Here is a 26271-nt window from a genome sequence, read left to right as displayed (position 1 = left end):
AAACTGATTTTATTTTATAAAAACAAAGGCTTCCATACGAAGATATACTTTATTTTTTTGTTACAATAATATTTCTTTAGTATAATATTTCAGATGTACTTAATTACTTGGGGAAAAGTAGACTTTTTTTTACTGGATTTGTAAAATGCTTACATTATATAATTTTGAAAATAAATATACTTTATTAATATAAATATATATATATATATTTTTTTTTTTTTTTTAAAGAGGACACAATAACACCAAACACCAAAGTTCAAAGAATAAATTGATTTTTGGCAATTTCTTTTTTAACTAAATATATATTCAAATATCTTTAATGTATTCTCAAAGTCACATATATATATATATATATATATATGTGTGTGCAGTGGATCAGCAAGGTTGTTCAGTGTTGCTACACATCTTACATTTTTGTACAAGTGAAATATTATTTAAATACAGTATTTTTTTTTCAGCTCATCTTAACTTATTGTCACATTGATAGTCACTTTGTATGTATCAAATTCAACACGTTCAAAACACTAAAATATTGTGAAACAACTTCTCACCTTATGTATAATCTGCTGCAACATGGCAGAGGCCGTATCTGGTTATGGACAATGCTAATATACTGATTGTAAGCAGGCATGTAAACCATTTCACCATCAACCTCAGCATGTTAGCATGTGCACCTATGATTTTTAGTGCTTAATATTCAACGTAAAATACGACTGATTCAGACAGAGTGTCATTCATTTTGCAGATATTTGGTCATAAACAAAAGATATGAACTAATTTTGACACCATGGTGGCATTAGCTGACATTAAGTCACATCACTGAGGTCACGAAGCTTCATCGTCAAAAGACCATGAATGCCAATGAAAAAGACTGAGCTACAAAGTGGAGTCTGCTAAGCATGGCTCATAAATCAGAGTGATATTTATATGTAGTTTTATAAGTTTATTTGCCTCCTAAAGATGTTCTATTTAGAAGTTGTGTTACAGCTTATGACACTTAATTGTCTTGTTTTTTACATAGTAGATCAATTGATCAGATTAATAAGGTCTTTATTGGTATTTCTAAAGTTTTCATGCGGCAGTCTGTTAAAACTTGAAACTTACTATTGGTTGGTGGTTTGGTAACAAAACAACAGTTTTTACATCCTAAATTTATCCATTTTCACACAAAAGGGCAGACGAATTGCAGATATACAGTAAATGCTGTTGGTGGAGATTTTCCATACTGTGTGTTTCTACCTATAGCTAACTTGCTTTCCATATTTCATTCTGAAACAGGATGTGGGAACAGGACCAATGACTTCTGACCCATCACAAAGTTGAATTTCTAGACAGCGAATAACTTAAAGATGTTGTACAAAAGAAGCACGTTTTTAATGATAAACAAAGTGTAAACAAGCACCAATGCACCTTAATATCTGAGAATCCTAGACTTTACTATTTATTACTGCCCTACACAAAAGCGAAGGTAGATTATTCAAATGAGATGTGATTTTTTTTTAATTTTTTAAATGTCTAACTCCAGCTAATGCTATTATTAGCTGGAGTTTTTACATACAACAGCAAGCATGACATTAAATCCCAAATAAAAAGATAAGCACATTCTAATTAGTTACAGATTGCGAGTGTGGGCTTTACGGGTCTCAAAAGTCTCATATTAGCAGAAATCCATGTGGGTTGCACACATGACTCACTCATTGTAATGGTGACTACATCTGCTCGCACACACACACAACACACACAGACACGGAGTAGTGTGGCATATCATGGCTATGCAGATGATGCCATGCTGTGGGGGTGAACCTGTAGAAGAATAGAAGGATTTCTCTCTGAGGACAGAGACAGAAAAGAGGAGGAGGAGTGACACAGTTGGTAGTTCCTCTGCCAGCTACACCCCAATTAAAATGATTTTAAACATATTATTTTTGTTCTTTTTGAGATGGTGTGAATATTACTGGAGAACTGACTATCAGGAGATAATGCTGTTTTTCAACAAGATGCAGAGAGAACAACATTTCAAAAATGGTTTTGGATTTATGCTTAGCATTCATTATCATCTTAGTTAACCAGTCATAACAAAATTAATACTAATCTTCCCACAACAACAAATGCAGAATGTGGATTATGAATCACTTTGCTGATTCAAATTGTTTCATTTAATTCAGTTCAAAGACTTCACTCTCATCATGTAGAAAAAAAAATGAGGAGATTTGGAAATACATCTCTGTTCAAATGAGCTTCAGTACATATGTACATTACTAAGTGAATGTATCAAAAGTAGTTGGCCCCACAAAATAGGCAGATGGAGCTCTGTTAGCCCTCACTAACTAAATGTGAAACAAGTTCAATAAAACCCTATAAGCAAATTTAAAATGTTATGATGAAAATAGTGGATAGGATAATCAAAAATGTATAACATGTTAAAGAATGAGAAGACACTGGTCTGCACCATATCTGTTGGACAATGCTGAAAATACTGGCCCATGGTATTTACTGACCCGCAGACTGAGGATAACAGATCTGTGCTGCAAGATGTCAGCCAGCATTCAGGATTAGCATGTGGAGATATAATTAGAGAGCAACCACGTTTTAAAAGTAATATTTAAACATTTTGAATCAATTCTACAATCTATAGTTAGCCACTGTAGGGATGCAGAAATTGTTGTTATGTGAATACTGTTATTGTATTTAATGAGTCTTGCTGCATCGTTCTAGACAGGTTGAAGTTCTAATATTGGATTTGTAAGACAGGAACACAGCAAATTACTGTCATCACGCCAGTATGAAATGAAAACATGGATGACAGATAAAAAAAATTTAAACATTTCAAAAGTGCAAAAAAACCTAAATTGAACAACAGACTGCATCTGGGAGTGAAAATTAAGTTGGTTGTCAAACATAACATCCTACACTGGGTTATAATGCAGGATTAAATGAAGAAACAGAATCTGTAAATCAGAATTGTATTTTTCCCTACTGTGCTGTGTTGTTGGATCTGGGTGTAAATGGTAAATGGTCTACATTTATAAAGTGCTTTATCACCTTATATCGGTCTCAAAGCGCTTTACACTGTTTCCCATTTACCCATTCACATACCAATGGTGCAGAGCTGCTATTCAGGATGCTCGCCTGCCACCAGGAGCAATTCGGGCTTCAGTGTCTTGCCCAATGACATTTTGGCATGTGGACAGGAAGAACCGTGGAATCGAAGTGCCAACCTTATGATTAGTGGATAACCTGCTATCGGAGCCACAGCCGCTCTGCCTACAGCTGATGTCATCTGCACACAAATGGTAACTGGTATGGTGCGAATGGATGAAAGTATAATATAATATTTAATAGTTGCCAAATATTTGCCACACAGTCATCAAATCATGATTGTTGTGGCCTTTGCAGTCTTGAACTTTTAACCACTATCAGTGTTGGGGAGTAGAGATGCTAATATTTTCAACACGATGGTATTTCTTCCAGTAAATAATGAGGCAGAGTGACCAAAAGCCACATGGCTACACTTCTCTTTTGAAGATTACAAAAATGGCTTAAATGTTCATTTTAATGTGTCCTTTGACATTCAGTGTCAGATCCTGATATTTTCCTGCCACAACACATTGGGAACACTGTGTCCAGGGTGTCCAATGTGTCCACATTGTGTACAATGTGTCAGGGTAAGGCCTTAAGTGAGGCCAATCTAATTGAGGTACAACTGCAATATTGCAGCGCTGCAGCAAAACATCATGCCCAAAAGTCACGACATGGCTTTTTAGAAAAGATGGTCGTTTTTATCGGGACAAAAAAAAAAAAAAACCTGCAGAAACATACACAAACGCAGACACACAAACACAGACATTTAAGTAGGTCTGTGTTTTGAGCCATATGCCTGCGATTGGGCTTGTCTCAATAAAACATGGTGGTTCGTTGTTAATCTTTAATAGTTCTGTCCTTGAGAATTAACCCAGATGAACACACATTTAGGGCACCGTCCTCACACACACACGCACACACTGATTCCCTCAATCTCGTACACACACCTCCCTCTTCACCCTTTCACTTTCACCTCATCATTACTACCTCTCTACTCTATCCATCATCTTTTTCCACTTTCCTCTGTTTTTCCCTGATCTCTCTCCTGAGCCCTTTTCACCCAAATTCACCCAAAACAGGGTAATCCACTTTCGGAGAGACTGCATTAGTTGGAGAAAGTGAAGAACTTAACCATGAGACAAAATTGACCAAACTGCTATAGCAAAAGATTGAGTGAAAAACTAAGAAGAAAGGGAGGAAAGGTTCAGGGATGAGGATGGGGAGCAGCAGGAAGGAGAGGACTGACAGGAAGACCCTGGCAAACCTGGCACTGAGCAATGAATCAGGGGGTAATTCAATAAAATATTTATGTCACAAAGCTAGCTGGGAGGTACGACTGGTGGTCACAGCCGGCACAATGTATGTATACATTACTGTGTGTGTGTGTGTGTGTGTGTGTGTGTGTGTGTGTGTGTGTGTGTGTGTGTGTGTGTGTGTGTGTGTGTGTGTGTGTGTGTGTGTGTGTGTGTGTGTGTGTGTGTGTGTGTGTGTATTTCAGTCATATGGCTTCTAATGAGATAAAGACTTAAAAATTACACAGGCTATCTTTCTTCTCTAACATACTTGTATCATGCCTATAAAATGTCTGTATTCTATAGACTTAAATATTGTAGATTTGTCACACTTTGTGTAGTGATGTGTCACTAAGTCATTTAATGTCTCTTTTAGTAGTTTTGCATCTCGATTTAGTTTAGTTAATGTATCTTCAAACAATCAAATCATACATATCAAATAAAAATAGTAACTAACAATAACAGAGCTACAGGGATCATGTTTGTGTCTGGTGACACAATAAATATGTTTGAATTGAATTAAAATACAATTACCATTTCTATGGATTTAGAGACCTCTGGTGGTAGTATTGGGTAACAACAACAACGACAAAACGGTCAAAGTAAGGTCAAACAGAGACTTGTGGCTTCACAGGCCAGGCAGCAGTTATATTGGCAAATAGACTTTTTTCTCCAAAGGCATAAAAATGTTAGTGAGGAAAAACACAAGTGAAAATCATATTATTGAAGTTTGTTAAACAGAGGAACCATTTTTATATGATGTCTGAGCTATAACAGCAATGCAGACAGAAAACATATATTCTATCAGAGGTGAGTATTGCAATTTAGCATTAATGAACTTTATGGAGGAAAATATCTGGAACTTTCAATGGAAAAATATTCTGTGATGTGGCCAGGTCACAGCCAGCCTTCTTTGGACCCAAAATTATTTGTTAGGCTCCCAATTGCCTTTATAATACACATCATTATTTCTCCAGGCACACAGAAACCAACCGTTAACCTATCGCTGGAATGATCAGTCATTTATCAACTGACAAAAAATTAATTAAAAACTATTTTCATCATTGATATGTTTGAAGATTCTATGAAAGCTAAAAGGCTAGAAATAGGTACCAGAAGTAGAAGTTGGTAGCAGCTTGTCAAATGGGATTATTGGGTTTTCCCGATTGGCTCTTCTTGGCAAAGTCTATTATTGTACTTCTTAATCTTTAAACCCTCTAAATTAGTTTTCAAGTTTGTTTATCATCTAAAACTTGGGTTAACAAAATAAGACACACTTATGAGTCAAGTCATTTATCATTCACAATGATCTTGAATTCTGACTTCACACTCAATAATTTCATTTCCTTTTGCAAACTTTTCCAAAAGGATGGGGAATAACATATTAGTTTTTGGACCAATCTCTTTCTTTACTGAGAAGAATTTAAAATAAATTAAATGCCATCTGGTTGGTTGAGTTGAGGTCACATATTTTAATCCTAAAATGTCTTGAATGTGGATTCACAAGACATCATTCCCATGGGTTAAATCATAGTATTGCAGCAGACACAGAAACTGCTATAGTGTACATGCATATGAGATATTGAAAATCTCCTGTGTCCATATACGTATATCCAACATGTGACTATTCATTCATATATCAATCTATCCGCACAAACAAAAGTGACATGCTGGTCGTCATTATTCATAAAATTCCTGTCTGTCTCTCCCTTCCTGTCAGTCACACTGTCTCTAAGCGGACAAACTCTGCCCCCTGCTGGCCGCACCACAAGACTGCACTGATAAAGTGTGACGACAAGACTCCTCCAGAATAATGCACATATTTCACAGATCAGTTGGTTCTTATATTCAGATGGCCAATGCTTGTTAATTAGCTTTACTAAATCTAATGGATTAAAAGGCAACGTCTTAAAGAAACGGTTCACACACACACACACACACACACACACACACACACACACACACACACACACACACACACACACACACACACACACACACAGGTGTTTTAATTCACCTGTTTAAATTTCTCCACAGAATTTTATGCCAAATGAGCTTAACAGACATCTCCCTCATTCCTCTGTTAGTTTTGCACATCGGCTAGGTTTTGCTACAAAGGGGTTTTATGACATTGGGTGACTTCACCCCATAGCTCCACCCAAGGTGACCTTCGACTTCGACTTTAGACTTACAGTGGGGAAATTTAGTCGTCACAGCAGCATAGAACACAGAAAAAAAAGAAAAAAAAAAGGTGCACACGATAAGAAAAAATTACAAATTCAAATCAAAGACCTTGATAAAAGGGCTAATTAGCCTGTGATTAGAAACACCTGTATGAGTGGGTGGAGCAGAAGTCATATGTTACTGCGTTCAAATGGGGTTGTATTTACTCTCCACACAAGAAGAGTCCATATGAATGGCTCCCTCCTGGTATTCACGACATCGAAATTTTCTATTAACCTCGAGTTCATGAGTTGTGATATGTTTGGTGAAGTTTACGGAAATAGCAAAGGCAATTTCATTGGATGTTAAGCTATTATATTGTAATTTTAGTCATGTAGAGTTCATAACTGGCCTCCGTCTGAAGAAAACATTGATCTTGCCAACAGTCTCATCTTTTCAGTCGGTGCCTTTGCATTTCCTGCATTACGTTATCCTCCTGTTAGCTGGGTACATCATTAGCCTCTGTAGCTTCTAGACGCCATCCGTGTTGCCATTTCTTAGCTACGGTGTTTTTACGACTTAACCACTTAAATGCCAAGAATACTCTGCACATGACTTCCCATGTTGTAACCACGAGCGTTTGAACGCAGCACCTGATTAGAGGGCTGATTAGCCAATGATTGTAAACATCTGTATGAGTGGGCGGGACTTTGAACAAGGAGTCATATATGATCACAGACAATAGAACAGACCATAAATAAGAAGATAAATAAGAACAACCTTTATTGTTAGTTAGTTTCACTGCCCCCAGTGGTTTATGTAATATGCTGAATTTTTTCAATCTATTGTGTCATTTTTTCAAAATTATTATTGTCAATACATAATTTATTTGCAAAACAAGGGCAGACATCACAAAAAAAACACATGATTACAATCCTGCCCATCTACGTATACACTGAACAAAACTATAAATGCAATGTTTTCACTCCCATTTTTCATGAGTAGAAGTAAAAGATCTAATCCTTCTTTTATGCACACAAAAGGTTTATTTCTCTCATAACATGTTCACATATTTGTTAAAATCTATGTTAGTGAATACTTCACCTTTGCCAAGATAATCCATCCACCTGAAAGATGTGACACATCAATATGCTATTTAAAGTGCAGTTAAATGTGCAGTTTTATCACATAAGACAATGACACAGATGTCACAAGTTTTAAAAGAGCGTGCAGTTGGCATGCTGACTGTAGAAATGTCCACCAGAGTTGTTGCCCGTCAACTGAATGAACATTTTACTACTGTAAGCCGACTCCAAAGTCACATCTGAGAATTTGGCAGTGCACTCAACTGGCCTCACAACCATGGACCACGTGTGGCCACACCAGCCCAGGACTTCCACATCCTTCCATACAGCTGATGCAACATTTGGTTCACACAACCAAAGAAATTCTGCACAAACTGTTAGAAACTATCTGGAAAAACAATTTCAGCGATCGTTGCCCTCGGTAGGGTCTTGACCTGAGTGCAGTTTGTTTTCGTAACTGACATGAGTGAGCAAATGCTCGACTTCGACGGCTTCTGGCACTCGGGAGATGTGGACTCTTCACGGACGATTTCTGATCACTGTGCCGGGCAGATGGCAGTCGCGGGTACGGTGGGCAAGCGGTTTGCCTGTCTGAACATTGTGAACAGAGCCCATGGTTGTGGTGAGGTTATGGTATGAGGAGGCATAATGGATAACAAACACAGGGGCATTTTATTGCAGCAATTGGAATGCACAGAGATACGCTGCGTTCAAATTGAAATCGTGAACTAGTGGCTACAACGGGAAGTCGTGTTCAATGTATGCTTGTCATTGAAGTGGTTAAGTCACGAAAACACCAGTTAATCAACATCAACGTGGACGGCGTCTAGAAGCTAAGGGGGCTAACCATTTTAGCAATGTAATGCAAAGACATAATGACAGAGGGAGAAGATCAGGTTGTAGGAACATCAACATTTCCTCAGACGCTTTATATGATGAAAAACGATGACTAAAACTGACTAAAACTACAATATATTTCTGTAAATGTCAGCAAACACCTAACAATTTGTTAACTTGGGGCTTACGGAAAATTTTGAGTTCCAACATGGTGAATACCATGAGGGGGCCGTTCATAAGGACTCTTCTCGTGTAAATGGTAAATATGACCCATTTGAACGCAGCAATGTTATGACATGATCCTGAGGTCCATCGTTGTACCATTCATCTACCGCCATCACCTCATGTTGCAGCATGACAACGAATGGCTCCATTTTGCAAGGATCTATACAGAATTCCTGTAAATTGAAAACATCCCAGTTCTGGACCGACCTGCTCACCACACATTATCACCCACAGAGCATGTTTGGGATGCTCTGGATCGGCTTATACAACAGTATGTTCCAATTCTTACTAATATCCAGCAACTTTGCACAGACATTGAAGAGGAGTGGGCCAGCTTTCCACAAGCCACAATCAACAACCAGATTAACTCTTGGGGAAGGAGTTGTGTCACACTGCATGAGGCAAATGGTGGTTGCACCAGATACTGACTGGTTTTCTCCCCCATCTGTGACATTATGTTGTCATATATATATATAACTGCACATTTTAGAGTGACCTTTTATTGTGACCAGTCCAAGGTACACCTGTGCAAAAATCATGCTCTTTAATCAGCATCTTGATGTGCCACACCTGTCAGGTGGATGAATTATCTTGGGAAAGGTGAAGTGCCACTAACGTGAATTTTTAACCAATTTTGGAAAAAAATAAATTGAGAAACAATTTTTTTCGTGTGACTATAAGAAGTCTTAGATGCTTTTTTTTCAACTTGTTCTTAAAAAAAACACAAAAAAAAGAAAAAAAAAGTCGCATTGTAATTGCAGATTTATTTTCTAATCGTTATTTTCAGCGTGCGTATTCAAAATGAGCGCGTGGATATTTCACGCGAGTTTATCGACGCCTCTCCGACGGTGACGCGGCTCGCCATAGTCGCGGAGTCCCGCGCGAGATCTCGTTCCTTCCAGCCGAGCTTTTCTCGCCGCACCACCAACTTTGTCACTAAAGATGGCGATTTGCTGAGTGCTCATGGATACCCACATTTTCTCGGCTAGTTGCTATCTTACCTCGACAACAAATTAACTTCGTAGCGAGCAGCTGTTTCTCCGTTTTGAAGCGCGCCAGCCGTCCACCATGCAGATCACCCTGAAGACGCTGCAGCAGCAGACCATTCAGATCGAGATAGACCCCGAACAAACGGTGAGCGGCTACCGGCTAACGTGCTTTGAGCTAACCCGTGCTGGATGCGGGACCGATGTTTTTTTTTTTTTTTTTTTTTTTTTGCTTCACGTGTAAACCCGACGACTCGTTTTGATAATACCAATTATAAACCACTTTATATTGTTGTTGTTGTTGTTGTTGTTTTTAGCGAAAGGGAGCTGAACATCGCCAACCGACGTGAAACCGCTTAAATAAAGCGACATCTGTCTGGTGCTAACTCGTTAGCGTGTTAGCTAGCTAGCTAGCTAGCTGAACAGTCCGATAACAAAGTGATCGCGACGTGACTGTGAACGAGTTTCTCATCGTCTCAAGCTCGCGCCGCGGTTACTGGGTGCTCACTGCTCTTCGTGTATGTCTGCTCGGATATAAGATGTCATTCTGGAAGTCCTGTGTTGAACCCGAGCTGTCCTCTCTGCGCTCATGCTTGCTAATGCTAACACGTATGACACTGCCAATTACGATTAGCTTCATTGGTCGCGTCCTGACGAGATGTCTCTCCGAGGTGGAGCTTGCGTGGCCAACGTGAAGTGAGCACCGGACTTTATTGATTCAGATGTTATCGAAATAATGCGTACCTGCCCGTAGTGGATGTAATTCAGGAGACGTTTTCATGTTCATGTAATTTGTAGAAAGCGCTGTCATGCTATGTGACCAACAGGATCCAAACCCCGCTGCACCGACACTGTCCGAACTCACCTGACCTTAAAACTAAAGTCAGCTGTGTTGCTTACTGTCCAGTGATGTGCGTGAATCATCTCACATACTGTATTGATATCCATTCGTTGAAATAAAGGCAACGGGGGGACTGTCTGGAGGTGCCTGTCTGTGGTGAAGGAGTATGATTCCTCTCTTTATCAGGTGAAGGCCTTGAAAGAGAAGATAGAAGCAGAAAGAGGAAAAGACAACTTCCCCGTATCTGGGCAGAAGCTGATATACGCTGGGAAAATCTTGCAAGATGACACGCCAATCAAGGATTATAAAATTGATGAGAAGAATTTTGTTGTAGTGATGGTGTCCAAGGTGAGATTTTGACTGTTGTGCTTATGGGTGACATCACCTTGATTTCCTACAAGTATTTCCAGTCAGCCATTAGGTCCCATGTACCTACCAGCATAACAGTTATCTTTTTAAAAAACATTTTTTTTTTAAACATTCAAAAGGCTAAGCCTCCAGCTGCAGCTGCAGCCTCACCGCCGGTCTCGGAAGCACCCAAACCCCCTGTGCAGGACTCTGGCTCCACGTCAACAGCTGCCCCCGCCACAAACCCAGCTTCAGCCCCTGACCCAGCCCCCGCAGCTGTCCCCATTGCTCCCGAGGAGGCCAAGCAGGAGCCAAGTGCTGCAGACACAGAACCACAACAACCAGCCAGGTACAATCTGTCCGTTAATATAGTAATTCATGTTTAGAGGTGTAATGGCTGGTTGATATTTTGATTTGTGGATTGATGGAAAATAAATCTGCAATAATCACAGCAACTAAGTCATATTTCTGTTGTTTTTCAAACAAAGATGGCAAATAGTCACTGGTTCCTGCTTCTTGCACGTTAGACCCTGACGGTTTTCTTCGTCACACATGTTGGTTAATGGGAAAATAAACAGCAGATTCATCATCAATGAAGATAATTGTCAATATAATTGTTTTTAAACTATTACATCCTATAAAGAGACTGGACATATTACCGGGCGAAATGATTCAAATCCATAGACAGTCGACAGGATTTCCCCTCAAGAATATTACTGTTAAAAGCACTTCACAGCACCCAGCTGTACCTTATACAATCATAGCAGAAACATACCATGCCTCTTATTGGTAGTTTTTTTTTTTTTTTTTTATCAGTTATTGAATCAGCTCATGTTAATGTCTTTAGTATGCTAAACTGCAAAATTAAATTGTTGGTTGTTGTTTGATAAACATGCCTCACAAGCTGCTGTCTTTACATTTAACCATCATGTTTTTACATTTATACAGAGAGAGTGGATTCTGTCCGTTTTGTTTTTATTCACAGAGTAAGACATAACTGGAAATCTATAATAGTAGTCATCTCTAAATGAATTGATTGGTTTGAATGTAATGCTTACATTTGTCCTTCAGCGGTTAGTATTCAAATATTCTAATTTTTTTGTATAATCTGAGACAAGGATTGGGTGTTGATTTCCAAACTCACTTGTCAATATCATGTGCTGCCCCACTCAACACGGTGTCGCCACACCTTCTCACTATAGACATGTTTTGGAGGTCATCTGACTTTTGTCGCCCACTTTGTTTTATAGCTCCAGTGGTGGCAGTCAGGGCTTGGATGCCTCCTCAGCGCTGGGTAGGTAACGCACGCCACCAGAATGCCATCACATGATGTACAAAAGCACTTCACTCTGTCTAAATGCAATCGATTGTTTTTCCCTTAATGCTGTTAAATGTCAAATATCAGACAGTTGACAGTGTTATTAAAGGGTTAAGATCACAGCAGTTCCTTTCCTTGTATAAATCTGAGGTTATACTCGCGCTGCCAGAAGTTGTTACTGTTGTGAGCCGGGACTTTACAGGCTGCAGTGTAATACATACCGTGTCTATATTTAGGCTCCGGAAAAAAGCAAACCGTACCTTGTTGTGGTCCCACCGAGAGTGATGGGGATTCCCATCTGGTTCACTCATAGTTTATGTACAGACTCACAGAGACGGAAATGAATAGGTGTCATCCTGCTGTTTAAGCTCCTGTTGTATGATTTTAGGTTTGAGTCCTTTCATTTACATTTTACAATTCATTTTAGACCAGTATTTATATATTTTGATAATTATGGGTGAGAAACTAAGTAAGGAGTTTCCCGTTCTTGAAATGTTCACCACATGTTGCATTATTAAAGGAATAGTTCACTGAAAATCTGACTTTACTGTCAGATTCTCATCCACTTTAGCCTTGAAAAGGAGCTTCAGTAATTTTGGAGACACCAAACATTGGTTCTCAGGAATTTTGATGTGTAGATAGAATATTCAACAGTCAATTACAATTCATAAAATCCACGTTATAGATGTTTTCATGTTGGGAGGATCAGGATCTGGAAGTTTAAGATAACGTCTGTTAAATGCTAGTCCAAAACTGGATTTAGAGTTGCCTTTAAAAATGACTTGCTATGCTTGGTTACTTTTCACAGGAGAAATAATCCAAAACGTCCATTTCCTGTTGACTCGTAACAAATGTATAAAACTGTGCAGTTAGTAACCGTCCGTGTGCACATGTTGTGTTTTCAGTGACTGGAGCCGAGTACGAGGCGATGCTGACAGAGATCATGTCTATGGGCTACGAAAGGGAGAGAGTGGTGGCCGCGCTACGGGCCAGTTTCAACAACCCCCACAGAGCTGTGGAGTACCTCCTCACTGCAAGTCTCTCTCTCTTTCTCACACACACACACACACACACACACACACACACACACACACACACACACACACACACACACACACACACACACACACACACACACACACACACACACACACACAAAGTTATTCTTACCATCTTAGGAACACTGTTCGAATTCTTCTGGGGAGCTCATAAATAGTTTAGAAGCCAATTCCGGTCCAACAGGCCACTTTGTGCTTTAAGTACGATACAGAAAGTTGAAGTCTTGGTTGCCCCACAGTGCACATTTAGAATGGATGTTTAGTGACGGAGGAGACATCTTGTTTCCAGCAGTTCAACTTTTGAAACGGAAGAATATTTGCATCTTCATAGGTCTTGGATGTTTCTGTGTGAGCGGACAAGTAGTTAGTTGTCTTTTTAAGAGTTTCTGTGCAGTCATAAAATGTGTCCTGCCGGGAGGTTTCTCTGCTTCTGCCAGCATCAAAAGTGCTCCTGAGGCCCAAGTACATACAGTATATAGTACCTCTGTACACAGTAATGAGCAGGAAAATGTCTGTTTACCTTATGAGGTGTCTTGGAAAATAACCTTTTTGTTTTTAACGCAGTGAAAGTATAATCTTTACAACAATTACTGACATTTATTGAACAAAGTAATATATATATATATAAAAGCAACCATGTAGGATTTGTGTTTGCATAATATATGAAATATTTGATAACTTCAGTCTCACCGAAATGGCTTCATCACATAGTAAAGATCTTCTCTTGGTTATACTACAACTGTTAGTTTGAAAGAAATGTGCTGTTATATAAATTTGAGCGATTTTTTTATTGGTCGGGGAAAAGAACCCAACCGGAGACCGTTGCTACGTGAAGTAGTTCTGGTGACACTACACAGAGTAGGACGGAAGTTATTGGATATTTGTCCACAGAAATTGCACAAAAGCTTATTTTTCCAAAGTAAGTGTTGTAATTTAACCTACAGGAGATCATTAGTGTGATCTTGGTGACCCGGCAGCGAATAAGACTGGAGTTTTTTTTCTCGTATCTCGGTCCCTGCACTCGTTTCACAGCCAGTTATTTGTCTTGCTCATTTGGATGAAAATCAGGTTGCAGCTCGTTGTTTGCTGTACTGCAGTAGGACTGAAACATCGTCTGTGTTTCAACGACTTTAGTTAATGAGTTACTGATTCGGATTTTCCAAATATCTTTCCAACTTTGCCAAAGTTGTGTGTCCTTGTCTTTTCATCAAACTAGTGCATTTCTGTAACGTTACTGTGCAATACTTTCATCCTCTCCACTCCTCAGATGATGCGGTGTATTAATACTTAAATATTCTTCAAATATAATAGAATATAGATTCTTCACATTTTCTTAGCACATTTAATTCACACTCAAGGGAAGAAAGTGGATGTTGTACCACAAACTGCATCCTTCTACAACATATATGACAAATATTAAACTATATTAACTACTGCTTTATTATCCTAGATTAGCTTTGGTTAAGTGGAAAGAATAAACTGGCAACTGAGTGTTATTTTGAGAATACTGAAGGATTTCTGATTGACGGTCCTTGCAGAGACGCTGCAATTACATGTCTGTTAGCTATCCATCACGTTGCTAATACTATTTTCGGTCTGCTTTTGGCCTTTGTGTGCGTGGGTGCGTGCGTGTGAGTGTGAGTGTGATTGACAGCTGTATTCTTGTGTTTCCAGGGTATCCCCAGCAGCCCGGTCCAGGAGAGTAATCCCCCAGTGCAGGCTCCCGCGTCTGGACCCACAGAAGCGCCATCTCTAGCAGAAGGTAAAGCACCCAAGTCGTTCTGGTCCCAAAATACACACAGAGCTGTTGCCCTCTCTTTCCGTACCGTGTGGGGAAAATGCAAAGCACTGGTGGTGGGTTAAAGATGTCAGAGTGCCTTGGGAAGAAAGTCTCTCATAGCTTGAATAGTTGAACAGAAAATATCCCATATTTATGGCCTTTTTTTTTTTTTTTTTTTTGTATCCATGCATCAAAATGAACAGTGGAAAGGAAGCCATGAGCAGCTAAATATGTGAGTGCTGCGAGGGGCAGACATAACTACAGTCAATAACTGTCATCGGTTCACTGGCAGACAGCGACTCGTATATGACTCATCAGAAGTGGAATGTTTCTCCACCGCAGGCCGCTAGAAGTTGTTGAACCTTTTTGGTACCTTCACCGCTCTGACGACTTGCTGCCTCTTTCTGAGTTGGGATTTGTTTACCATGACCTGAGGGGAATTTTGTAATCATTATAGAGCTGTGTGTATATATATATATATATATATATATATGTACAAATACACTATTTACTAGGTAGAGCATCTGCTCATCAATGGCTGCTGTTACAACTTATTTGAGATCAGAGAAGTCGCTCGTCATAAGTATTTAAAGTTGTCCTTTTGATGTATGTATCTGCTTGTGGCATGTCTGTGACCTTGCTTTTATAGTGATGTAGATGTTTACTGATAAATTCCAGGGTTCAGGCTTGCGAGCTTGTTGGCTAGGTGCAAGAAAGTGAGTCGGTAAGAAGGAGTGTGAAGGGTGACGTCTCCAAATTCAGGAACTGCATTCTTTGTGTTTCTCTTGACACTTTGACGGGCTTGTTTTCTCTCCTACCAGGAGATTCCTCACAGTTTTTCATCTTTGCGTGGGAGATTAAAGCGTCAGAGATAGGGTTGGGCCGATGGACAATCATCCATCGCTGATGCCTGATAGTCATCAGGATTTGAGCCCAGCCTCGAGATCCCCCGACACACCGACACACACCAACTGGGTGTGCAGACATTTTCCTTTGAACAAATGTTTTGAACGTATTTTTGGACCTTTCCCAAAAGCAGTTTTATCTGACTGAAGGAAATCACCACACAGTTCCAAGTTTTGGGGCTCTTTGTGTCATGAGTCCATCTGAAATCCCTCCCGGGGAGTCTGACACAGTTAAGTGGACACGGAGAGGGAGCCGGTTGGGAATGCGTTTGATTGACAGACATTGTCTGTGGGAGGGTACGACAGTGTAAATCAACTCGTGTTGGTAGCTGTAAGCTGAGGACAGCAGGTTTTGTTGGGGGTTATGATAAAGAGCAAGGACTGGACAGTTTTAGACACCACCAGCGTTCTAGCTGCAGTTTGCAGGCTAATGATACACTAGCAGAGTGAGTGAGTGGGCGAGCGGTGTGGATGAGCAGTACGAGCTGCGAATGCAGCTGTACACGTTTATTATAATCCACATTTTGTAATGAAGATGAAGGATGCGGTCTTTGAATAAAGCAGAGGTCCTGCATTTTGTGTATATTCATTTTTTTTTTTTTTTTTTTTAGATCGTAGTGACACGAATGAGCTGCACGAAACAAGACACCGTTTGAATCTTCAGTTATTTACATGATGTGTACGGGAGCTGTATTACTAAAATGTATTACCGCAGCGCTAAAATCTTAGCGCCATCTAAATGTAGGTGCACCGCCTCATCCCCCTTTTGGGAGTGGGAGGTTTCTTTTGAAGGTTGGGTCAAGTAACGTAGCGACTATTGTCAGTTTTAGATGAGATTTTTATTTTTTAACCAAGGAGTAATTCTGGTGGGAACATGTGTCCCCCCCCCACTGACACTGAAACCCCAGGCGGGCAAGAATCAGCCAGTTTAACTTGATTTTCTCTCAAACTCTCCTGCATGAAGTTGTGTTAGTTTGCTCTCCTGGCTGGTGCTCATTCATTGTGTATATCAACCAGGAGAGAACCCCCTTGCATTCCTGCGGACCCAGCCTCAGTTCCTGCACATGAGACAGGCCATCCAGCAGAACCCTGCTCTGCTGCCCGCTCTCCTCCAGCAGCTCGGCCGCGAGAATCCGCAACTTCTACAGGTAACACAGCAGAGGAGGTTTCGTGATTCGTGCCGGTTAATATTCCTGCCGCTCGTTTCCCTTTTGATCTTTGTCGCCACAGACCGGGCACCATCTGGATTCGCTTCGGTTCGTTCGGCGTAGAAATGATACCTTTTAGATAAATGACCTCTTATTTTCTGTTTACACCCCCCCCCCCAACCCCCCGCCCCCCCTACCTCCACCCACCCCAGCAAATCAGTCAGCATCAGGAGCTGTTCATCCAGATGTTGAACGAGCCCGTGGGAGAGGGGGGGGACGCGCCCGAGGTCGGAGAGTTGGGGGCGGCGGGGGAGGAGGGGGCACCGGTCAACTATATCCAGGTTACACCTCAGGAGAAGGAAGCCATCGAAAGGGTGAGTAAGGAGCGAGGACGACATATTGGAAATGTGTTCTGTGGACCGGGCTCCTTTTTTTAAAGCCTTCTTTCCCGTCTCTCTCTCTCTCTCTCTCTCTCTCTCTCTCTCTCTCTCTCTCTCTCTCTCTCTCTCTCTCCTCTTTGTTGCGGCCCATCGTTTCACCCGAGCAGTTAAAAGCGTTGGGTTTCCCTGAGGCTCTGGTGATCCAGGCCTACTTTGCCTGCGAGAAGAATGAAAACCTGGCAGCCAACTTTCTCCTTAACCAGGGACTGGAAGACGACTGAACAGCAGGGGATCACCGCCTTCCTGCTCCTCCCTCCTACCCCCCCACCCCCCGCCCCTTCTTCAAGCTCAGCATAAAGACTGCACCCCCAAATTTTACTGTACAGCTACCAACCTCAGCTCAACCCAACGGGAGGGGGGCGGGGGCCACTGGTGGGGTGGGGGGGTGGGGGGCGGGGACGTGGCAGGGTGGGGTGGGGTGGGGTAGCAGGATGGGAAGGTGAGACGGGGTGGGTTTAGTTTTTTTTAGTTTTTTTTTTGAGGGGTGGAAAGTACACAAAATCGGAGGTTGTGTGCAGGAAGGTCAGACTCGGATCATTGGAGGGGGGTGGGGGGGGGGATGGGGGAAAAAAGTGTGGAACAATTATAAAATCCACGTGAATTCCAATGGAATGTGTGGGGTTTGTTTAGGGGAGATCTATCATTTGATTTTAGACGCGCTTTGTGAACATTAGGGAGGGGAGCGACCGGAGGAAAGGGGGGTTGTGGGGATGAGGGGGGGACTGAAGGGTGCGCGGCGAGAGATTGTGTGCTCGTGTCCGCGTGTGTGAGCACGTCCGTGTATGCCTGTGCAGATGGATGCGATGCAGTTTAGGCTGAAAAAAAAAGTAATCGATCTTGCATTCTCTAAGTTTGTTAATGCTGTAGCTGGATTGTATGGAAGCACATTCTCCTCACCGCACTTCCACGACTTTATCAGTGTGTGTGTGTAAACGCTTGTGTGTACCTCTGTAAGCCTCACGTACGTACGTCCAAGAGTGAAATTGGTGGACGGACTGGACCGTGCTGCCCTTTTGTGTGTGTCTGACATGATGTGTTGCCGGGGGGTGGGGTGGGGGTGGGGTGTCTATCAGTCAATATGGGAACTAAACTGACAAAGACGTCTCTGGTTATTCTCTTCTCCACTCATCGGTCCCGGCTGCTCGCATCGCAGCCAATCAGAGTCCCCGCAAACGCTGTGCCTGCCTCTTTAGGTTACTCTAACGTGGAACTGTTTTGTCTGTGCTGATAGCTTCTGGTGCTAATTAACACTACCCATAAATATCTACTGTGCAACTGACACGTCCCATTTTACGAGCTTCTGATGTTTTACTTTTAAAGTCTTCTGCTGTTACAATTTTTTTTTTTTTTTTTTTTTTTTTTTTTAAACAATCGAGGGAGCAGCCACACGGCACTGAGGTCAGTTTTAATTTCTACTAGATACAAAGATGCACAATATGCAAGATGACACATGTTTCCAAGTGGATTACAAAACCAAAATGATTTAAAGATCGCACACTTCTTTTGTAGGTAAATGTCTCATTTCACTAACCGAACAAGTCCCAGAAGATGCGTTCAAAATAAACAACTCTGACGTTCTATAGGAACCACCATCATACATTTGTACTAACATTACCTGGGTGTCTAGAAAAGCTTTTTTGCCATCTAATATTGCTTTCAGATATTCCAAAAAAGTATAAGGCAAAGATCTGGGAACTAAATCAGTCTCCAGCTCAGGGCAAAACTTGTAATTATGATTCTCATCTGGGGCAAATTTAGGTGGGAAATAAATTGAAACTATTTGAACCGATATGACTGAATCTGGGTGACAATAAAGCTTAGAAATAATACTGCTAAAATTACTTCCCTCTTATTGTCAATTTCATGACATTGTTGCCAACTTGAAAGATGCCAGCCCACCACCACCACCACCACCACCACCACCTGCAAGGTGAGGTTTATCAATGTTAAGGAGCAGCGCTGTGAACACTCCTTTTTAGATGTTTGCTTCCAGTTAAACCACATCTGAAGCTGTCCCTCATTAGAAGACTTGTTTTGAACCTTTCAGAGACACATAAAGGGGAACACGGGTTGTACGTGGAAAAAGGCTACAACTGTACACAACACAGCCGATGGGGGGGGGGGGGACCCGATCTGTGGGGAGCAGATCCAGTCTACCATCACCTGGCTGTACGCACATGGACTCATCATCCACTTACAGATTACTGTATTATGAAGGTTATTGGAGCCGCTCACCTGGGCCCTGTTCTTGAACTCTGTGGTTTAACTAAGTCAAGCTAACATGTTGATATCAGGCTTAAAAAAAAAAAATCTGACCAATTCTCATCCAGCTAGTTTGTCTCTCTGAAAGCAGTTTGAGGATTATTCACGTGTTAACCTCGGTTGAAGTTATTTTTGAAATGTTCGACTGTTTTCCGCTGTCTTCACACTGAGTGGCTTTAAATAGTTCCCAAGTTGATCATTTCATTTGTATGCAGCAGTGAACAACCGCCTTAGTGTTTCAATTATAAAGTCTTTTGGTCAGAATCTTTGAATTGACTTTCTGTTTTTGCTCACAGTATTAAGATTCATATTTTATCATGCGTACGTATTTGTAATCAAGATACGTATATGAACAGATCTTGATGACGATTTGATTTCATTGCGTCTCCAGCTAACCGACTTTCACAACTGGGATTGAGCCTAAATTTATGATCCAGCTAAATGTCGGTAAGCTTTCACCTTTGCCGGTTTGGATTTACAGACACACACACACACTTCCTGCTTTTGAAGAATCCAAAAGTCGAAAAAAATGATCATCCAATCAGAACGCCTGAATCATCCACACAAGGAGAGCAGGGCCCGGGACGTGTGAGGCGGACACGTGTGGCAACTGTTTATTTGTGCTGAATAGGTCAGCTTAATGTGGGTCCATGAACAAAGAGTAACTGTTGAAGAAAAAACAAACAAACTGCAGTCTCCTCCTGTATGTGTGAAGGCAGTTTGTACTGATGGCTGTCCTACAGCATCAACATGATCTTAGACTATGCTGTGCTACATTAAATATCAGCAGTCTTTCAGGCCTCTGACTCTTTGTGCCTTTTTAGCGTCATCATGAATCTCACTGTCAATGTACAACTCCCACTTCCCCGGTCAGCTGGGGCCTTCTGTTGGATTGATCCGGACCCCAGCGCAGTCCGTCTCGCTGTGGAGAAAAGGAGCACCTACTTCCATTACAGGTATAAAAAAAACAAAACAACATTTACTCCCGTTACCCGACGTGCACGTCTCACATGAAGACAAAAATCCACCAATAAACGAGTCCAATTTAAGCCTAAGGGTTTAAAAAGTAAAAGTAACCAAAAAGTGGAAATAGCTGGCTGTGCAGCAGTTTCAATCCAAGAAGACGTAAAGATGGCAGAAGGGTGAGTTTATCAGCGCCTTCAACTGAAAACCTGTTTAACGCGTCGACGGGAGTGAACCAGAACTGGTTTGATGCCGACAACAAGCACAGGTGGAGATGAACTACAGGCCCGAGGTTGGAACATTTATTCTGCATCGATAACCAGCTTCCATGGGACAATAAACCCAATCCACCTCCCGATACAAATGTTTTACCACGGGGTTTCTCTGAGTGGCTTCAGAAAGTATTCAGACCATTTCACTTAGTGCACTTGTTTTGTCAATTTAATTTCTGATTGATAAAATTGCCTTTTTTTTAAAAAAAAAATTTTTTTTAGCGAATCTATTTAAAAAAAACAATGACAACATTATTCAGACGTCCTAATTGAGTCCTTTGACAGCGGTTACAGCTTTGATTCTTCTTGAGTCAACCAGCTCTGCTCACTCGGATTTGTGCAGTTTCGCAATTATTCTGGGCAAACTCTTAAAAAAAGGAGCATTTGTGAACTGCCCCCTTCAGGTCGCTCTGTTTCGACTCTTACCTGTAAAGATATCCGGAATCATACTATCTCTTGTATTTTTTAGTCCGTGCTGCAGCTACCCTTACGAAGTATGTTTACAACCGGGACATACTACTTCGTCATAAAAATCCGCCTTGAACTTTGACCCGCTCGGTCACATCCGTCGCCATCCTTAGCGCAACATCTGGAGTAAAAAAAGAAAAAAGGATCCGATTTGGAACAAGTGCACTTCCTTTTTAACGAGTTTTCTTCTCCTCCTATTTCCTTTTGCGAGTTGCAACTGGGCGGAACATTAGTGTCACCAACTCTCAGCAGCTCAGCCGGTGTGACGGGTCGTCCACCGCACGGAGGACTGCGGGGCAGAACAGCCGGCGTTGCATGCTGACCTGCAGATTGTAAAATAGGACCAGATGTGGAAGGACATCCTGGTACTTTTTGCATCCTACATTTAACATGCTATTTATTGGAACATACTTACCCTGCGTTCCAAATCGCATACTATGTATTTTTTTTTACTTTTAGTCCGTACTACAGCTACTCTTAAAATGTATTTACGGCAGCATGTCGTACGTTTACAATGAGGACATGGTACTTCATAAATTTTTTTTAAAAAAAATAAAAAAAAATGCATCTTTAACTTTGACCCACTTTGACATATCCGTTGCGACCCATACCGCCACGTTTGTAGTAAACAGAAAAAGGATGCGATTTGGAAACAAGTGGGCTTCCTTTTAATGACTCTTCTTCTTCTCCTTCTTCCTCTCGTAGGCGGAGCATCAGCGCCACCAACTGTTCTCATGCGATGTGATGCATCTTCCGCCGCACAAAGGATTGTGGGTCAGAACAGCCGGAGTAGCATGCTGGCCTGCATACTGCAAAGATAGGGACCGGATGTAGTAGAACATCCTGGTACATTAAGGCATCCTACGTTTTAACATACTTTTTTATTGGAATATACTAAATCTGTTTCTGGCACACTAATATGCTACAGTATGGTGGTATGGAAATGGGGACGCACAGGCAATTAAGAGTCTCGTCCCGAAGCCATTTCAGTGTTGTCTTGGCTGTTTCTTTCAGGTCATTGTGGTGCTGAAAGGCGAGCCATTGTCCAAATCTCATGAGGCAGAAAACCTGCACTCTGGAGCCCCAAAGGGATGGTATTAACAGATGAATGGCTGTGCTTGTTGTTCTTCTCAAAGAGCCGGTTCAGATCTGCGTCCTGGGTGATGTGATGACAAGTGGACAGCTCAGGTGTGAACACACCCATGATGCACTCAAGATGCTTTGAGATCCAATCTGCTCAGATCAAATTCAGAGGGGGGTCCAGGACACATTTAGCCGCATTATCTTTAGCAGTGTGAATTCAAACGCGTCCTGGACCACGCTGAAGGACCGCCCACTCAAACGACGTCCTCCGTGTAAGCAATAGAAGAAATATTCTGCATGAATTTGCCAAGTGCAGCTGAACTGAAGAGGAATAAGGAGGGATTTTACGTGCAAAATGAACACGTAGCTATGAAATAACTGTTTAGTGAATATAAATACAGGTTGTCTCGCTGAAACTTATTTTCATGAAAGCGTCCCCCGCGTTTCATCTGAGCCTGACCGACGTGATCGGGATGAGCCTGGCGGTTCGGGATGTGAATTACAACCTTTCGTTCAGACATTTAGAAGTATGTCATAAATTGTAAATAATTGAGGAAATGTGGCTTTTCTGTACATCAACTTTAAATTCAGGACTTTGACTTGTAATAAAGTGTTTTTACACTGTGGTCTTGGCATTTTTCAGCCTGATGTGATGCCAAAGTGGGGATAATACACCCGTCAGTCCAGTGGAGAATAATACACCCGTCAGTCCAGTGGAGATAATACACCCGTCAGTCCAGTGGGGATAATACACCCGTCAGTCCAGTGGAGATGATACACCCGTCAGTCCAGTGGGGATAATACACCCGTCAGTCCAGTGGGGATAATACACCCGTCAGTCCAGTGGAGAATAATACACCCGTCAGTCCAGTGGAGATAATACACCCGTCAGTCCAGTGGAGAATAATACACCCGTCAGTCCAGTGGAGATGATACACCCGTCAGTCCAGTGGGGATAATACACCCGTCAGTCCAGTGGGGATAATACACCCGTCAGTCCAGTGGAGAATAATACACCCGTCAGTCCAGTGGAGATGATACACCCGTCAGTCCAGTGGGGATAATACACCCGTCAGTCCAGTGGGGATAATACACCCGTCAGTCCAGTGGAGAATAATACACCCGTCAGTCCAGTGGAGATAATACACCCGTCAGTCCAGTGGAGAATAATACACCCGTCAGTCCAGTGGAGAATAATACACCCGTCAGTCCAGTGGGGATAATACACCCGTCAGTCCAGTGGAGAATAATACACCCGTCAGTCCAGTGGGGATAATACACCCGTCAGTCCAGTGGAGAATAATACACCCGTCAGTCCAGTGGGGATAATACACCCGTCAGTCCAGTGGAGAATAATACACCCGTCAGTCCAGTGGGGATAATACACCCGTCAGTCCAGTGGGGATAATACACCCGTCAGTCCAGTGGGGATAATAATACACCCGTCAGTCCAGTGGGGATAATACACCCGTCAGTCCAGTGGGGATAATACACCCGTCAGTCCAGTGGAGAATAATACACCCGTCAGTCCAGTGGAGAATAATACACCCGTCAGTCCAGTGGGGATAATACACCCGTCAGTCCAGTGGAGAATAATACACCCGTCAGTCCAGTGGGGATAATACACCCGTCAGTCCAGTGGGGATAATACACCCGTCAGTCCAGTGGAGAATAATACACCCGTCAGTCCAGTGGGGATAATACACCCGTCAGTCCAGTGGGGATAATACACCCGTCAGTCCAGTGGGGATAATACACCCGTCAGTCCAGTGGGGATAATAATACACCCGTCAGTCCAGTGGGGATAATACACCCGTCAGTCTAGTGGGGATAATACACCCGTCAGTCCAGTGGAGAATAATACACCCGTCAGTCCAGTGGAGAATAATACACCTGTCAGTCCAGTGGGGATAATACACCCGTCAGTCCAGTGGAGAATAATACACCCGTCAGTCCAGTGGGGATAATACACCCGTCAGTCCAGTGGGGATAATACACCCGTCAGTCCAGTGGAGAATAATACACCCGTCAGTCCAGTGGGGATAATACACCCGTCAGTCCAGTGGGGATAATACACCCGTCAGTCCAGTGGGGATAATACACCCGTCAGTCCAGTGGGGAATAATACACCCGTCAGTCCAGTGGGGATAATACACCCGTCAGTCCAGTGGAGAATAATACACCCGTCAGTCCAGTGGGGATAATACACCCGTCAGTCCAGTGGGGATAATACACCCGTCAGTCCAGTGGGGATAATACACCCGTCAGTCCAGTGGGGATAATACACCCGTCAGTCCAGTGGGGATAATACACCCGTCAGTCCAGTGGAGAATAATACACCCGTCAGTCCAGTGGGGATAATACACCCGTCAGTCCAGTGGGGATAATAAACCGGTCAGTCCAGTGGAGAATAATACACCCGTCAGTCCAGTGGGGATAATACACCCGTCAGTCCAGTGGGGATAATACACCCGTCAGTCCAGTGGGGATAATACACCCGTCAGTCCAGTGGGGATAATACACCCGTCAGTCCAGTGGGGAATAATACACCCGTCAGTCCAGTGGGGATAATACACCCGTCAGTCCAGTGGGGATAATACACCCGTCAGTCCAGTGGGGAATAATACACCCGTCAGTCCAGTGGGGATAATACACCCGTCAGTCCAGTGGGGATAATACACCCGTCAGTCCAGTGGGGATAATAAACCTGTCAGTCCAGTGGAGAATAATGTGTAGTCATGCATATTTTACAAGGGTTGATGTGGCAAAGTATAAACAAGTGATCTAGTCCAAGTAGTGAGGTAGGCCGGGTTTAAGTATGTCAGAAAGCAACATGAGTTTGTAAGTAAGGTCTTTACATAACGTCACGTTTTTAATTTACATAACATACGATTAGTGATGTACATAACATTTCTTCTGTAAAGTTACTTATTTTAACCATAGCCAGTCTTTTCCTCACCTAAGTGAGTGATAACCAAGTACTTTTTTTTTTTTTTTTTTTAACCCTAAACCTGACCACTTGGATTTAGGTGACTAAACATAAGGCACCTTTCGGTTCACGCTTAGGCGAGGCAAAACGTGACACTGACACAGTATCCTGTAGTGGACTGGCGGGTGCTTTACACGCTGTGACGTGTTACAGAGTTGTGTTTTTTTCTTTTTTTACCAAAGCAAACGATCCGCGTAGTTCTTCTTCTTCCACCCGAGCAACTCGCACCACTGAAAAGGACAGTAATAATCACAGCCGACAGGATACAGTCAAGAACATCCTTTTATTCAATCAAGTAAAGGTGTTGCTCTTTTCAAACTGTTTTTTTTTTAATTATTATTATGGAAAAGAAACTGTAATTAACACATGCATTTCACCATGGGCTCTGGGAAGTGTGTCTGAGGATGGGACACTGCTGTGACAGGGAGGAGGAGGAGGAGGAAGAGGAAGGGGGAGGGTGGCGGGGCACTCGTGGCGGGCGGGCGGGGTCGCGGGCCAGAGGCGAGGGGTCTGGCCGGCCAGGGGGTGGGGGGGCTCAGTCACTAAGTCATTAAACACGGCCCAGCGTCCTACAAAACGTGTTAGAAACAAACCAAGGAAGAAGAAGGAAAAAAAAAAGGCGGACGGTTCAGCCACAGGGTCGGACTGGGCTCTTCAAACAGTGCAGAGGCAGATACTGCGGACACCCTCCCTCAACAAAAGCACACACACACACACACACACACAC

At 42.2% G+C, this 26271-nt stretch overlaps 2 protein-coding genes across 16 annotated transcripts in view; one reads left to right on the top strand and one right to left on the bottom strand.

Annotated features, from left to right (window-relative positions):
• Positions 1–9596: 9596 nt before the first annotated feature.
• Positions 9597–17868, top strand: rad23aa (RAD23 homolog A, nucleotide excision repair protein a). The gene is made up of 9 exons (XM_069710163.1): positions 9597–9817; positions 10697–10858; positions 10999–11207; positions 12109–12152; positions 13082–13209; positions 14909–14996; positions 16937–17067; positions 17280–17441; positions 17615–17868. The coding sequence occupies exons 1-9, from the start codon at positions 9752–9754 to the stop codon at positions 17726–17728; spliced, it is 1104 nt and encodes a 367-aa protein (XP_069566264.1). The 5' UTR covers positions 9597–9751; the 3' UTR covers positions 17729–17868.
• Positions 17869–25808: 7940 nt separating this feature from the next.
• The window catches only part of nfixb (nuclear factor I/Xb), a 142144-nt gene continuing 141681 nt past the window's right edge, over positions 25809–26271 (bottom strand). For all 15 annotated transcript variants that reach the window (XM_069710134.1, XM_069710130.1, XM_069710132.1 and 12 more), the window contains one exon: positions 25809–26235. The gene's annotated coding sequence lies outside the window, so the exon portion shown is untranslated. The remainder of the gene's footprint in view (positions 26236–26271) is intronic.

Source organism: Brachyistius frenatus, unplaced genomic scaffold (assembly GCF_029030835.1).
Source record: "Brachyistius frenatus isolate BFR_SWC_R1_liver_20210118 unplaced genomic scaffold, ASM2903083v1 Contig_90, whole genome shotgun sequence".
Classification (NCBI taxonomy): Eukaryota; Metazoa; Chordata; class Actinopteri; family Embiotocidae; genus Brachyistius; species Brachyistius frenatus.
Note: the sequence above shows the minus strand (reverse complement) of the source record. Positions and strands in the feature narration are given on the sequence as shown.

Bases quoted from the DNA above. Each gene is read 5' to 3' on its own strand.
- rad23aa (XM_069710163.1), top strand. From the start codon at position 9,752: ATGCAGATCACCCTGAAGACGCTGCAGCAGCAGACCATTCAGATCGAG. The intron at 14,997-16,936 runs GTAAAGCACCCA...TATATCAACCAG, and splicing joins AGCGCCATCTCTAGCAGAAG to GAGAGAACCCCCTTGCATTC. The intron at 17,442-17,614 runs GTGAGTAAGGAG...TCACCCGAGCAG, and splicing joins AGAAGGAAGCCATCGAAAGG to TTAAAAGCGTTGGGTTTCCC.